We start from the raw sequence: 15,701 nt of genomic DNA, 5'->3' as shown, positions 1-15,701 counted from the left end.
ATTTTGTGGGCAGTAATAAGGTACAGGTACCTTTTTTTTCATTTGTGCACTGAGCCTCTTTCCGTGGTCATGCTCTAAGGCTTAAAGGAGATGTGGGTGAAGGTTACCTCACTGCTCATCTTGGCCACTTGCATCGAGTGAAGAAGTCGAGAGTCGCTTGTTGCCATGGCTTTGCCTCTTGATTTTTCATAGGCTTCTCTGTATTTAAGCTTTCAAATGGGAAATAATGAATCCAAATGAGTTAACTTAAATATTAAGGCCCATATAAAAATACAGGACAAACAAGTTTGTGAGTATTAGTAAGATTATTCTTCTCATAAAGATATTGCAAATAAAACTCTATCTACTAATTTACAGCTGATTATGCAGATAGAGTGACTTAAAAAAATCTCGTGGCCAAGCAAAAACTTGGTCTTTCTGACTACTTTAAACAAGTGCCATGAACACTAGTCCATATCGCCAGACCACACCAATGAATAAGAAATAGCCAGAGAAGAATGTTATACAACAGTGTGAATGCCAATAGAAATTTCCTAACAAAGTTACACTACAACCTGCGACCAACACCAAATGCTATTGACCGATATACAGCCTTAGCTGAAAACATACAGACAGATAATAATTTTTGACACACGGAATCAGCCTACCCAATGCACCCACAGCCATAAGGCACAATAACAAATAAAGCAGTAGGATGAGCTATGATACTGTTGGCAGCAGCTGTGGAGGCACAGTGCAAAGAGAGGATGCTACGATTGTTCCAAGCATACAAAGGGGGAGACAGTCTTCACCAAGTGGGATTGGAGTGGATGGTGGGTAACAGACATCCACTAGGCAACATATGCAGAACAAACAGCAAAAAGGAATGAGGAACAACTATGCAACCACAGTTTAAGATACTGCATGACCGATGAGGGAATAAGGGGCATTTTATATTCAATTTGTTGACATTTTAGTGAAAATTTGGGACAAAATTAGGTTACTCCTTACGGACACATTTAGGCATGGGGACAATTATTTCTGGTTCAAAGAATATACACCTCCCTTTAAGGGTTAAGGAAGACATGGCCTACCTTTTAGAAAATAACACAGATCCTCTTATCAAGTGGGCCATAATTTAGGCCAACTGTGCTTAAAAGTATGTTTATCCATGCTGTTCTCTTTCAGGACAAGCATTGGCAAAACCAATATCTCTTCCTTTGCTAGTACTTGTTGGTTGCTTGCATAAATTGCTACAACAAAAACAATAGTGGCAGTTGGCCATATTGAATTGCTATTCTCTATAATTAAAACATGGTCATCATCTTCCATGTAGAAACAACGTGGAGGCCATCACATTGCAGCAAGACACAACATGGCAGCCATCTTGGAAGTATAACAAATAATGTTCTTAAATGGCCTAACATTATTTTCTCTATTTCCAAGTTATGACAGAACACCACGTGATGGCCATCTTGGAATTATAAAAAGTACCATTCCAAGATGACTCGTCACCCCCATTGGCTTTGCCAACACTGGTGACAGTGAAGATTAGGGTCTGCCCAACAGTCTCTCACACATACGAATGGTACAGCCACTTTAAATGGGCTTAGGGAAGTCAGCAGCAGTAAAGAGGCCTGAAAGGGGAGAGAGAAAGTGACATTGCACCACAACTGAGCTCAGTCTTGTAGGAGGGGAGACAAAGAGGGACACTGAGCTGCACCAGAGCTTGGTGTAGGGGGAAGATGGTGATACGAATACAGTGGGTAGTGATGTGGCACCATGGCAGAAGAACATAGGCTGACTGAGGAGGGTGGGAATAGAGACAGGGTGTATGGGAAAGAGTGTGACAATAGAAAGTGTGAGCAAGACAAAAAGAGACAGAGAAAGCGTGAGAGAGCTGGACAGTCATTCTATAGAGTGCTAAATAACAAATGCATAAAAAACATAAAAATAAACTAGTTTCCTGACATCAGTAACATAAGATGTGGAAGGACACACTAAACCAATAAAAATCAGGGTGAAACTATATGCTCTGGTGTGGAAAAATGTATGAACAGGGAGTAAAATCATCAAATGGGGTGCAGGTATTTCATATAGATAAAAAAAACATCCAGTCACGAATAAGAGGCAGACCGACAGTCCATTAACAGTATTTTTTAAAGTTTTGCTTAAAATGCTGTCTGCAAAAACCAATGCCATGTTTTTAGTATGCATAGAATCAAAAATTTCAAGGTGCTGCTGATTGAATAGTACTGCTCATGAAAGCATATCAGAAAGACTATCATCAGGGCTATTATATAAACAGCAGTCATTGATATAAACAAATCAGATGGTAAAAGTATGTAATCTCAAGTTTGTAATTATGTATGAAATGTGTAGCTCAAAACATCAACAATGAATCCTGAGAATGTTTGTAGGTTTCAAACACAGAGCTATACTGTAGAAACTCAAGTTCCTTGGATAATCTACAAATGTTCATTAGAAATCTCATGTGCAGTGTGTGAATGCCATAAAACTTACGTCGCTTGCAAGATCTCCTGATGCTTTGGCAGCTAGAATAGACATGGAATCCAGATTCATCTTAAATTCTTTGCCCTTGGATTTCTCCCACCCTTCTCTGTACTTAATCTGTAAAGAGGAATGCAAAAACATATGATGGGACAGCAGCATACTGGCTCTCAACGCAAGATTACCCTTAGAGCTAATCCTCTATTTAGTTTCATGGTGTATTCTAAACTCATACTTTGGACTGACGCCTTCAGATCCACAAATGTGATCTATGTGATTCGGAATTTGCAAAATAATAAAAAAAATAGATACCAGGAATTTAAAGATGGAAAATGTTATTCCTAACAGAGATGCATTTAGTAGCGTCCTGCACCAACGTTTTTTGTAGAAACCTCTTCCTAACTTTGCGGTATGTGAGGATGCACATATAACACAAGACGTGAAATATTCTCTCACCATCCTGTTTGGCTTCTGCATGACCATCTTCTAATGTTTGTTAAATATTGCTTTGAATACATACTTATAGAGGCAGAGACGCACGAATCAACTTTAGCATCAGGCTAACAAGTGAATGGGTTTTTGGGAGTCCGTGAAGAGGAGGCTAAGTGATCAGATAATAAGGTAGGGTGACCAGTGATTTGTACTGGAAGAGAATAGTGCAGAGTGGCTTGTGAGTGAGTCAAGGTGGCCAGTTAATGAGACACAGTTACCACAAATGGAACGATTACAATTAGCTCAATTATTCTTGTGGACATATGCAATGTCAGGATGGGGATTTACACCTGATTCAGCAATAATGGGAAATAATATGCAGGAATCAGCGTCTCCACACCAGTTACTATATTTTATCCTCCATGTTTTTGTGGTGTTCCATTCGGACTTCCGGCTTCTTTGAGCAGGTGAATTGTCTGTCTGAAAGACGCCTGGACTGTGTGTTCCTGTGAATCTTGTAATCCAGATAGGGACAGTAGTTGGATCTTCAGTGGGAACCAGAGCTCTCAGATAAGGTCCTAAACGATGCAATTAGGCAGACTGTCCAGTGAATGAGGGAGGGTAGCAAGTGGACATTGCAGGGTGACAGCAGTGATGCCTTTCCTCATTGCAATTGGTGCACCAGTTCTCCACCTACCAAGTGCTCCATGTTGTACATGAGCTTTCTATATCAATCCATCCTTGGCAAAAGGAGAACATTTAAAAAATAAAACAACAAATCCAAGAATTAAAGGAAATGTATTGTCTCCAAAATAATAAATCCACAGTGCATAGAATGCATAGGTGTCTATCTTTTTTATAGCCAGGTGTTTGCTTACATATAATATTTGTTTCATTTAAACGCGAATAACTAATGAGGTATGCTGTTTATATATGCATTTTTTCTTTGAACACTGTCCTCTTGTGTTGAACCTCTGTTGTTGTGGTATGGCGTTGAGAGTAGATATAATTCATCATTCAGGTGAATATCTTTTGTCTCTCTACCAATTTGCTTGCCAACAAGGTCCGGGGTATGGATGCGTGAGCAAGTGAACATGTGTCTTATAACCGTAGGAGCCTGGACGTAACAAACAACCTCTTCCCTCTGCCAATGGTGGGAATACATTGGGGTAACCAATATGCACATATTCATAGAAAGTTTTATCAACATATTCTTGGTGGAACAATATTTATAATAATTAATTAACCCTCTTTTCCCAGGATTCTTCCTTAAGTAATTATGAGAGAGTAACAGAAGAGGAATTTTCTGACCAAAAACTAATAGGAGAACTTTATTAGGACTAACGTAAACAGCAAAGTCATCAGACAAATTGGAGCAGTTAAACAATAGTTGAAGTCCACAACCCCTGCAATCAGAAGGCTGCACACTCCCCTCCCCTCATACTTCCTGAAAATATTAATGTAGCCTTCACAGAAGTCTGAAAGATACATTAGCATTTAGAATTCTTTTCACCCAAACTGCAGTTCACTACACAGTAAAGTTTTGAAAAAAAAACATGACTCAAATGGTCATTGCCACGCACAACCTTGAAAAAATGAAAGACTTGTATGGGGCTAGGGATCTAACTCTGATCACCTTTTAAAAAAGATAACACACCCAGAGTGCTCTTCGTTCCTCTTCAGTTTCTGCTTTTTACATTGGGAAGTATTCGCTAGCCAAGATTAATGAAGTCAATGAACGTAGGTCAGGTGTCTCATGCTATCAGGAATTGGTTAATGAGCCAATGAACCCACTGATCAGAAGAAAGTTGAGGGGAGAAAATATTTCAGTTTAGAGACGTCTGCCTCACTCTAGATATGTGTCATAATTTGGTGGAATTTCTAAGCGGATAAGAAGATGATCATAACACAGGTGCAGACATATCCCTAAAACTTATTAGTGCACACAAATATTATATATATTTATTGATTTATATTAAGATGCGCTGCTCACAGATGTGTAAAGCTGTGTCAGGGATTGATCTGCTGGGGTTAACGTAAGCACAGGGGGGTCCAAAAGGCAGCACCAAACTTACACCATCAGTGGCCCAAGGGTGGCCTGGTGCAGAGTGCCAACACAGCATTGGGCACCCAATGCAATTCAAAGGGGGAGATCCGTTTTGGGAAAAAACTGCAGGCTCAGGAGGCTGAATGAAGAAAACCCACAGCCGTCCAGGAAAGGTCTGATGCTAGGGGACGTAGGGACACCGACAGCTCAACTCATCAAGGCCCAGGGGCTTCAGGGGCAGGGGTGTCCTTTGGCGTTGGGAACATCTTACCAAGTAGGTCGCAGTCAGGGGGAGTCTTTGGTTTGAGGCTACAGGCTTTGAGGCAGAGTCTGGCAGGGGTCAGCCCATGGTGGAGCCAGACTCAGAATCGCTGGGGAACCTTCACAGGACCGGTGGGCCACTTGGACTTGGGCCATCGACGTCAGGTGCAGAGGTGGGTCCGGAGGCGGTTTTGCGGTTCCTCAGGGCAGAGTTCTTTTCTTTTAAAGTTGGTTTCTTCTTGAGCAGGTCCACTGTTCTTGGGAGATCTTGATCTTTGTCAAAGGCAGGCACCCCTCCCAAAGCTTTGGCGGCCACTGGGCTGCAGGACAGGTTGTCTTTTGGAGCAGGATCGTCAAGGGCTGCAGACAGGCTGGTAGGGCTTAGGACAAGTCATTTGGTGTCTGTAGTCTTCTCTGCTGGTGTGACTCTGTAGTATCCGACTCTTCTTAGGTTGTCAGAAATATGAGTTCTAGGGTTCAGGGTTGCCACCTAAATACTGAATTTAGAGGCGTTACAGGGAGTGCTAGGTGGTAGCCAATGGGCTACTCACCTTTAGGGTGACTACACCCTTTTTATAACCCTATAGCCCTAGTGGCCTAATTCCTTCCAAACAAGATGGAGGAATTTAAAAAGTAGGGTCTACTTCAGCTTGTCCACCTTAGGGGAGGGACTGGCATGACTCCTTCTAATTTAGCTAATTTTCCCGTCTGTGCTGCTGCCAAAAGTGGGATCAAGACAGGGGCGTTGGTCATCCCCACCATCTGGAGAGACATGGCCGCATTACAAAGGTGGCAAGGCCTTTGAAGCTCTCCGCCCTGGAATGTCCATCCTGCCTGGGAGAGAAGGTCACATCTCTGGCCAGAGCAGGCCTTTGTCCTGAGCGACTATTACATGAAAAGAGAGTTCTGGGAGTATATCAACCCTATACAATCTCCCTTGTACATTAAACTATAACACAACATGTATGGGGAATACTTGGAGCGGACTCCTCTGGCCCGTTTCACAGGTAAGTAGGTCATCGACTTGATGATCAAATTGTAGGCATGGAAAGTGGTAGTGATGGGCGAGTGTTCAGAGAAGGGTGGGGGAGTTCCCTTTACGGACTAGTTTGTCTCACACACATTATAGTGTCATGCTTCATCATTCGACCACCTACCCCTACCCAGGTAAGATGATACCACCTGGGTGGACTCAACCTCGTTGTTAAAAGAACTCTGAGGGAGTGCTGAAATTTGATCTTTCTGGATAAAGCAGGGATCCAGTTGAAGGGGAATAAATGCTAAAATTATCTCACAAATCACCTGTATAATTTAATCTTTTACTCATGGTGTTTGTTGGTAAGATTAAAAACAACATGGGACAATCTTGAACATAATGGTCCAAGGTGTCATCCAGAATTATATGGCCAACATGTTTCTGCCCTCTCCTATAGCCGAACTGGTCTGGGGCATTCATCATGCCTAGGATCCCTCCTGTATATGGGGGTGGCTGTCTCAGCTAAAACATGAGGAAATGCACTGAAATGCGCACTGGCCCTACCTGTTCGAGGTAACTGAGGAAGGCCCTATGTTGGAGAGGCAAATTGCCTCAGGTATAGGAACAAGGGGAGGGGAGTTGTCCCTTGTAGTCACAATTACTCCAAAGGCGGCATCTCGCATATGCACCTAGAAGGTTCCCCATCCCAGCCACTTGCTCGCTTTGTCCTGAGCCCTCAAGAGCATTGACACTCACCTCAGGGGGCCAAAACTCTGTCTAAGGTGACTGTACTGGTTTTGACCAGTCAGTGTCCACGCTAAAAGCTGGCAGGTTTTCAGGGAGCACCTCTAAGGTGCCCTCTGAGTGCATGTGTTAATAAATCAATCACTGGATTCAGTGAGGGTTAATTAATATAAGATAATTGATACCAAACATCCCTATCTTCAGTGAAGCCATCATGTAGCTCGGGAACTCATAATGGCCAGTGGCAGCACATGTACTTAAAATGGCTTCCGTGTTGACTTACTATGTCTGAGAATTGACAAAGACATACCAGGGGCATTGCTGCTCATGTAGGTATGCCCTCAAATTTAATATGATGGACCCTTATGAGCTGGATGCCTACTAGAGGGTGACTTACATATATTGCATGCAGTGTAAAGGGACCAGGGCACACAGGGTGTGTGCCATGTTGTGTTTTCATTTTAGGTCTGCACCAATACACGCAGCCTGTGAAAAGAGCACTGTGTGCACTTAGTGAAAGGGTCCCTGAGGGTGGCACAATTCTTGCTGCATCCCTCAGGTTCTTTCCTTTACTATCCCTTACCCTATATACCACTAGTACCATTTACCAGGGACTTACAGTGGTAGCTAAAGGTCTGGCAATTGGGAAAAATGACTGTTCAGTTTAGAGGACGATCTCTCGCACTGGGGACCTGTTTAGCAGAGACCCAGTGCACTGTCAGTTGAAATTGCACCAGAAACCATGCAAAAAGTGCGGGGTGAGCATTGAAAAGAGGAGCTTTCCTACAATTTTCAGCATAGAGGCTGATCTCTCGGTACCATCCAATAGAAACAAACAAAACAATTTCAATAAACGGAGGATGGTACACAGAAAAAGAGCGAAAGAGAGATAAAAACTGGGGAAAAGGGTTCACATGGGGAAGAGAAAAGAACACTCAACAGAGCAACATGTGCAGTGACACCAGGGACAGGGGTGTGAGGGGCCCACTCCATCTCAACTAGAGACTGTTTTGTATTACCAGACCTTGTGGAGGGTGTCTAATTTCCTTGTTTGCTTTAGGGTCTAAGCTACCCTTGCTGTGATATGTTGGGTAGAGCAACTACATTGAGTAGGACCAGAAATTATCAATTGAATTATTTTTGCAGCAGTAAGTCTTTCAGATTATTCTTTAATGTTGTGAAAGAGGAATTTGTGGCATATTGCAATGGGATTTTAGTTGCATTTTCTACAGGAGTTCCACAAAACAAAAAGAGAGACAATTGTTTGTTTCTTGGAGCGAGGGGGCTCTTAGAGTATGTTAGGCATGGGTTCCACCCTACAAACAGAGTGACTGCCCGCTGACGAGGTAAGATATTTTTGCCAGATAATTTGGGGTGGCTAGGTGCATGACTTTGTGTGTGATGTAAGTGACTTTGAATATGTTTCTTTCTTCAGTGGGAGCCAACTGAGAGTAATGAGAACATGGATAAAGTTATCAAAATCTTTAACTCTTGTAATAAGTCTCAATGCTCTTGATGTTTAATACTGATTAGACTCAGTGTAGTTTCAGAACACCTGTGAGTACCAAATTTTCATACTGAAGTCTTGGCATAACCAGGGATTGTACCATCTTTTAAAATTCTTTTTAAATTCTGATTCAGGTACAGAGGTTTAATTCCTTGTAGAAGTCTGAGTTTGTGCCTTTCAAAGTTTTTGATTTTATCTAGTGTCATGTTGAGACTTTTTCATTGATGTTAAGTTTACAGTCCACTACATTTAGTGACTTCAGCCACGAATTGAACAGTTATGAGCTACGAAGTGGTGACACAAAAAGGAATTCTGCATTAAAAGGATTTATTTCAGGTGGTGTAAAGACATCCATGATCAGGTGTCCTGTAGAGTTTTCCCTAGAACAGTATGTTTGCTGGGTATGAGACTTGTAAGTATAACTGGTCATCATCTCCATAGAGAATATACAAGGTTTCTGAGTGTTTACGAAGCGCAGTCAGAGTTTCCAACAATGCGTATAGGAGAGTTAGAGATAGAAGTGAGTCCCTGGAATCCCCTTCATAGGGTTTAAAGATCTGCCAGAGTTTTGCTGAAATGTATTTGGTTAGATCGGTGTCAAGGTAAAAGGAAAATCAACTCAGCATTGTGCCTTTTGCCTCTTTCTTTAGTGTGTTTGGTAGGATATTGGAATTGACTGAATAAAAGCTGCCATACCAATGAGTTGATCAGACTCATCCAATATAAAAAGTGTATAATGGTTGATTTTTTTTGTGTGGTGGCGGATACCAGATCAGTGAAAGAGATACTATTCTAGTATTTGCTACTGTCTTTACGAGTGCACTTTTCTTAAGTTTTCTGAAATTGTAACAGATGACCCTGTTTTTTTGTCTGGCACATACAATGATTTGCCCATTTACTGGACAGGAAGCAAGAGCTCATTTTTTATAATGTTATTGTTAGACCTGTCAGCCTTAGGGTGGTCTTCCCCTAAATGTGTTTGCCTTCCTCCTCCAAATTTGCTGTCCTCGTTTTTGCTAACCTTAGAACTCTGCACAGTTTACTACTGCTAACCAATGCTGAGGTGCATGTGCTCGCTCCCTAAAACATGGTAACATTGGCTTATCACCAATTGGCATATTTAATTTACTTATAAGTCCCTAGCAAAGTGCTACTATGTGTATCCAGAGCATGTCAATTAAATGCTATTAGTGGACCTGGAGCACTGATTGTGCCACTCACTTAAGTAGCCCTTTTAAACACATCTCCGGCTTGCCATTGCAGCCTGTGTGTGAAGTTTTAAACTGTCACTTTGACCTGGCAAAATAAACCTCCTGTCAGGCTCCAAACCTTCATTTCTAATACATATATGTCACCTCTACCGTAGGCCATGGATAGCCCAGAGGGCGGGGTGTAATACATTTAAAAAATATTACATTTACATCTAAGTTTTACATGTCCTGAGAGTGAGAAACCCTAACATTTGTTTTTCACTATTGCAAGGCCTACCTCTCCATAGGATAACAGAGTTACTACATTTGATAAGTTGTAATTTCCAAATGGGAATAGGAAACCAGTACATGTTGGGTGTCTTAGGAATTGTAATGAAAAATCCCTTCTTATGGTGAAGTTGAATTTTAAGTTAAAATTTTGCAAATAACACTTTTAGAAGGGTAGCATTTTACCGTCTTGTAGCCTGTCTCTGGGTCACATGACTGGCTGAAAGCTAACAATTGGGCTTTGTGTATTCCTCCTAAACAGTCACACACAATGGGGAGCCAATGTATGCCTGGGTGGGCCATCACTGGCATGATGGGAGGACAAAGCTGGTCACAGTCCTACTAACACTTGAGTAGGCTGTACCCTGACTCCACACAAAGGGCTGCATACCCCCTGTAGTTAGTCTGGGGCTAGGGCAAGGAAGGCAGAAAGTGTGTGAACTTCAAAGGGAAACCTATAGAAGCTTTCTAAGTTCAAAGTAAGAACCAAGTATAAATACTGGACCTCAGACACCAGATCTTCAGTACACTTCTGGACCTGTGGAGGCTCTGTGCCCCTGAAAGGATTATCACTTTGTTGAACTGCGGTTCAGGTGGACTCCTGGCTTGCTGAACTGCTACCTTGCTGGATTTCTGCCCATCTGCCCTCCTGCCTGTGTCAGAGGGGCAGGACCTGCACCTGAACCCAGGACTTTCAGAGTGTCTCCAAGGGCTAGTCTGCTCGCCTCCTGTTCAGAGCCACAGGGATATATCAGGCTCACACCCATGGGAACCAGCACCCAGCAATCACCCTGGCCCCCAAGTGGTGGCCCTCAGGTTCTTGACCCAAGTTGGTGCTTCAAAATTGCTAAAAAAGAAAATTTCAGCTCTTTACAAGTACAAACAGGCTAGTTGGTGCAAATACACTGTAACTCGTACAGTGCACCAACGCGAATGTCCGTCAGCCTAACCCTTCATGTTACAGCATTGACTGCTCACAGAGAGTGCCATTGCAAAGCACCAGCCTGACCGCTTGCAACAACAACAGAATGTTTGCGCTACTTGCGGTCCCCTCCATCGGGACTCTTTGCGCTGTACTGAGAAGGTAACTGAACTAACCTGGTCCCTGTTTCTGACCCGTACTCCTTTGCGGTCGGCCAGATCTTGCGACTCTCTAATGGTTTCACATCACCAGATAGCCAACAGTGGCACTTTGGGATCTTTCCCCCTATTTTGACATAAATCTTTAAAATTGCATATCTCTGGATCTACTGATTGGATTTTTGCCATTTTGGTCTTGCTTTATTTATTACAATCTACTCTATTGTGTTTTGTGGATTTTTCCATTTTATTACTGTTTCAAGTGTTGCACAAATACTTTACACTTTGACTCTAATTTAAGCCTGACTGTTCTGTGCCAAACTACCGGAGGGCTTGTTGTGTCCCTGTAGCTTGAACAGAGGTCAGCTTTATGGCCCTTGGACTCCATGTCTGCTTGAGTTCAAAGGGAGAATACATCCAGTCTCCTAGGCTCTTCTCAGGTCACAGAGAGCAGGTCCAGTCCTCTTCTGTTCTTCCATAGCTCCAGAAAGTATTCTGAGGAGGCCACTGTGAGTGCCACATTCATGCCTGGTGCCATCATATGGGTGGGATGACTCATGGCCTCCCCTAACCATAGGGTAAAAGTTCCCAGGACAACCCTACATACCTTTGCACACTTCTTGTGTGCCCTACTTCAAACAGTTCCACAGTGGCCTTCTCTACCTAATTCCAAGATGGCGAAACCCACCTCCTATTTTCAGAGCCTGTGTGCCCACCTCAGAGGTGTGGCCAGGAAAAATGAGCAACCTTTCCTCTTTGGTCACTCTAATCTGGTCCTGGGGGAAGCTCTTCTCCCTCTGGAATTGGCGTCTGCTTGGCTGGGTAAGACAACACAAACGAATGGCCCTGACTAGGTGTCAGCTAACATTTGCTTGTGACATGGTAGGCCTCTTTTGAAGTTAATTAGGTTCCTGGGCACAACCCAGATGGTCATCTTGCCAGAGGAACAGAACAGCTCTCCACACCCCAGGCCTTTGTCTAAGCTCTGAAAGCAAATTCACACCTCATCAAGGAAAGCTATTCAGCTGCCAGGTGACAGTTCGGCTCATGCACATGGGCATCCAGATGCTTTAGGTGGGGAAAAGCTCATTTTATAAAAGTACATTTTTCAAAACAAAACTTACAAATCCAACTTCTCTAGTGAATTGGGTTTGTAATAAATATCTTAAAATGTTTTTTTTAAAAAGTCCAAGAATGACATCTCTAGGCACTTCCTATCTGGATATATCATATTGCATCCCTATGCTTTTCTATGAGGTAGCCAACACTACTACAGTGAAAATAGCTTTTAGGGCCTATTTACTCTTAGGATATGTTTAACATTAACTGTCTGTATGTCCTACTTTTAAATACCATGATTTATTGATATTTAATTTGAAGACTTAGGCCTGTCAAAAGGCTTGACAGGTCGAATTAGCAGTTTTAAAATTGCACAGCCAGACTACAAAGGATAGGCCTGCAAAAATGTGTGCACTATCACTGTAGTGGATGACACAAGGAGTGCCGCAGTCCACTTGTAACATTTAACTTAAAGGCCCTTGGTACATCTGGGTACCATAGACTAAAGACATATAGGTAGGTTAAATACGCCATTCATTGGTATGCAATGTCCTCATGTTTAAAGGGTGAGCACAGGCACTTTACTACTGTTTAGCAGGGGTAAAGTGCACAGAGGTGTACAACCAGCAAAAACTGTGAAGGCAAAAATCTGGGGATACACCGTGCAAAAGATGGTAATTTCCAACATTCTCCCATGTTTCCATTTCTAGCCCCGTATCAAAAGATATTACAGCAAATTAAATACAAAAAGTATATTTATACAAATTCTGGTGCTGCTTCGAAAAGAAGACCAATGGGGATGTTAAGTTTTAAAATCTGGTTAAAGTTCAACGTCTCAATTTTTTGTAACCTTATCATTTTTTAGAAGAATGCAAATAATTGATATTTATCTGGTTTGATCTTATTTTTGTGAACTGGTATTTATTTGATTTTCCGATGTTATCTGATTTTCACCCAGAGGGCTTAGACTGGGTAAAAGTGAAGCCTGAGTTGTCTATGAAATAAATCAAGTGGTTGGAAAAGCAAGAATGTTGAATATTCTCTTCTTTCATTGAGGGAATAATGTTGGAGACCAATTCTGCACTCCGTGCTCAGTAATGTTAATCATAAGCTTATTATTAATCTTTGGTTTAAGAATTAATATTGTATAGGTCTCCCTATTACTATACTCGTGCCCTACTGTGAATCAACAGATGTACTTATCATTATTTTTTCTGTCAACCACATGTAGGTACACCATCTATATGGTTCGTTTTTCAGTAGCCGGCACAAAAAAAAATGAAAAAAACAAAATAAAAAAAACAATACCATATAAAGATTACCTAAAGATAGTAAAATAAATAAACAATGCATGTTGAAACTGAGGGACAAAATATTTTCTCTGGAAATCTTTGATAAAAGTGCAAAGAAGAAACATGTGAATTTGCAAGAAATCTCAGCAAAAACCACATTTAATAATTAAAGTGAAAATAAACAAGGCAAAATGAAGTAAAAACAGCAACGATAATAGGATGAATGTAGACAGCAGCAAAAAGAAGAAAAGGGAAATAAGGCAGGTGCACAGCTGGAATTGTATATTGCTTGTTATTGAAAGCAAAGATCCTAATAAATGTGAAACGGTTACTCAGCAGAGAAAGGTTACCTAATATGCATCCTCATAAACATAATAAAGTGTTTTACTATCATGTGCTGCTGGGTAATTATATTCCTTTAAGCGAGAGTGTCTAATGATGGTCCTATGTTGCAGAATGCAGTTTCAATTGAAGTCTTCTTTGCCCAACAAACAAAAAACAAATTGTAAGGAGCATATGAAAATACGAATTAAAGAAAAGGTGATACACCCATACTTTCCAAATATCATTGTCTAATGAGAAAAGCGATTCCCCTGTCCCAGGGTGCTCTCTCTAATCCACAAATGAGCATGAATGCTTCAAGTGTGAGGGCCTGATTTAAAGTGTTGCTCAAATGGTAACCTGTTGCAACGGCCATGGAGTACCCTTTCCCCCGAAACGATGGTCCGTCTACCCTCGTTACTGTCAGGCTGACCTTCAGAATGTCATCAGCAGAGACTACTTTGTCTCTGTCTGGCCCAACAGAGTACAGCCATTGGAGTATCACCTTTAGTCCGCCTGCCCTGTTTAGAGAGGGCAAACACATGGCAAGTTTTTACTTTTGACTACTGCCATCCAAAACGTGGTGGTAAGTGAAAGTAAAACATTTCAATTACCCCATGCCACGGGAGAAAACTCCCATGGTGAGGGGGTCATAGCTTTTTTTAGTTGATTTTTTTAAAATAAAATCCTGCTTTGGCAGTGTGACTTTGAAAATTAAAAAAAAGAAATTGAAAGTGTGCGCATGGCTCCGTCATATTGATGGCATGTCAATAGCTCCCTGTTGATGAAGCCGTATGCCACAGTTTCAAAGCATAGACAGGTTCTGCCATGACCTTGGTATTTGCCAATGTAAGAGATGTGTGCTGGGGCAGTAGACATCTCTAAATTTGGAGTGCAGTTACTCTGCCAGGAAGACAGAGTAAAATACTCAGTCACCCCAAAGGAGTAACTGCACTCTAAGGGGCCTCATCCACAAAGAGCATCTGCACACGTAGCAGAGCCCCACAGTCATGTTGAGGGGCCTGCACTAGTTGAGGGACCGCCGCACTGCAGTTACTCGATGCAAAGGTCCCGCCATGAGTGTGGGGCCCTCGCTACAATTTCAGAGGCTCCTTGTGAATCAGGCCCTCAGTCAGGATTCCTCCATGTATAGATATGGGAGAAATAAACAATCCATCTATATCTATAATCTTTTTTATTTTTGTTATGGTTTATCATTTTAAATGACAAGTATTCACGACTTGCAGTGGACAAGTTGTCTTCAATTGTGATTTGTGGAAGCATTTCACTTAAAGGTATTGTAGTTCTCCATGGCAACAGTATGCTTACCCCACTGAATAGCTCAGCATTAGCCTTGGCCTTGACAAGGTGAGGAACATCCTGATGAAGAGTGTAGTTGGCCTTGTTCTTTTCATACTGAGCTCGATAATTCAGCTGCCAGACATCAATACAAAATGAGAGTTTAATAATATACAGTCTTCCTAATGTTTTTGATAGAGATTGCCATTAAAAACATGGTGGTAGAAGTAAAAGCATGCAAATTAAATTACAAAGCATCCTATTCTATTACCCACTCAGTGCACATGGGGAATTCTTTGCCGAATGTACTAAAGGTTTAGCCGCTGTGATCATAGCAGATAGCAACTTCAGCCTTTGGACAAAATGAGACTCATAATTCAGACCACATCATTTTTCACCCCGTTTGTCACTTGCTCCTGCACACATCAAAGTCCACTAGCCAAGCCTGAGATAAAGCAGCCAACTTGTCTGGTTCCATTCCCATGCCATGGAAGGATGACTTCCTCTACAACTTCTACTAACTCTCTGTCAAACCAAATACCATCCAGGCAACCTCTCAAAACTCAAGTTACTCTGCATACACCTGAAACTGCTTGTCACAAACCCAGACACAGGTGTGAAGGCCAGAACTCTTATTACAATTATTTATTTAACACAAAAGAAGACTCAGAGAATATGTTTCAGAAGTAAATGAAACCTCCTTACAGTAGTATGC

General features: G+C 41.8%; 1 protein-coding gene across 2 annotated transcripts in view; it reads right to left on the bottom strand.

Annotated features, from left to right (window-relative positions):
- NRAP (nebulin related anchoring protein) overlaps positions 1–15,701 on the bottom strand; it is a 337,786-nt gene that overhangs the window by 162,092 nt on the left and 159,993 nt on the right. For both annotated transcript variants that reach the window (XM_069239330.1, XM_069239331.1), the window contains 3 exons: positions 15,017–15,121; positions 2,503–2,610; positions 108–209 (listed from right to left, as the gene is read on the bottom strand). In XM_069239330.1, coding sequence (XP_069095431.1) covers positions 108–209; positions 2,503–2,610; positions 15,017–15,121 — 315 coding nt within the window. The remainder of the gene's footprint in view (positions 1–107; positions 210–2,502; positions 2,611–15,016; positions 15,122–15,701) is intronic.

The sequence above is a fragment of the Pleurodeles waltl genome, chromosome 6 (assembly GCF_031143425.1).
Source record: "Pleurodeles waltl isolate 20211129_DDA chromosome 6, aPleWal1.hap1.20221129, whole genome shotgun sequence".
Lineage (NCBI taxonomy): Eukaryota > Metazoa > Chordata > Amphibia > Caudata > Salamandridae > Pleurodeles > Pleurodeles waltl.
Note: the sequence above shows the minus strand (reverse complement) of the source record. Positions and strands in the feature narration are given on the sequence as shown.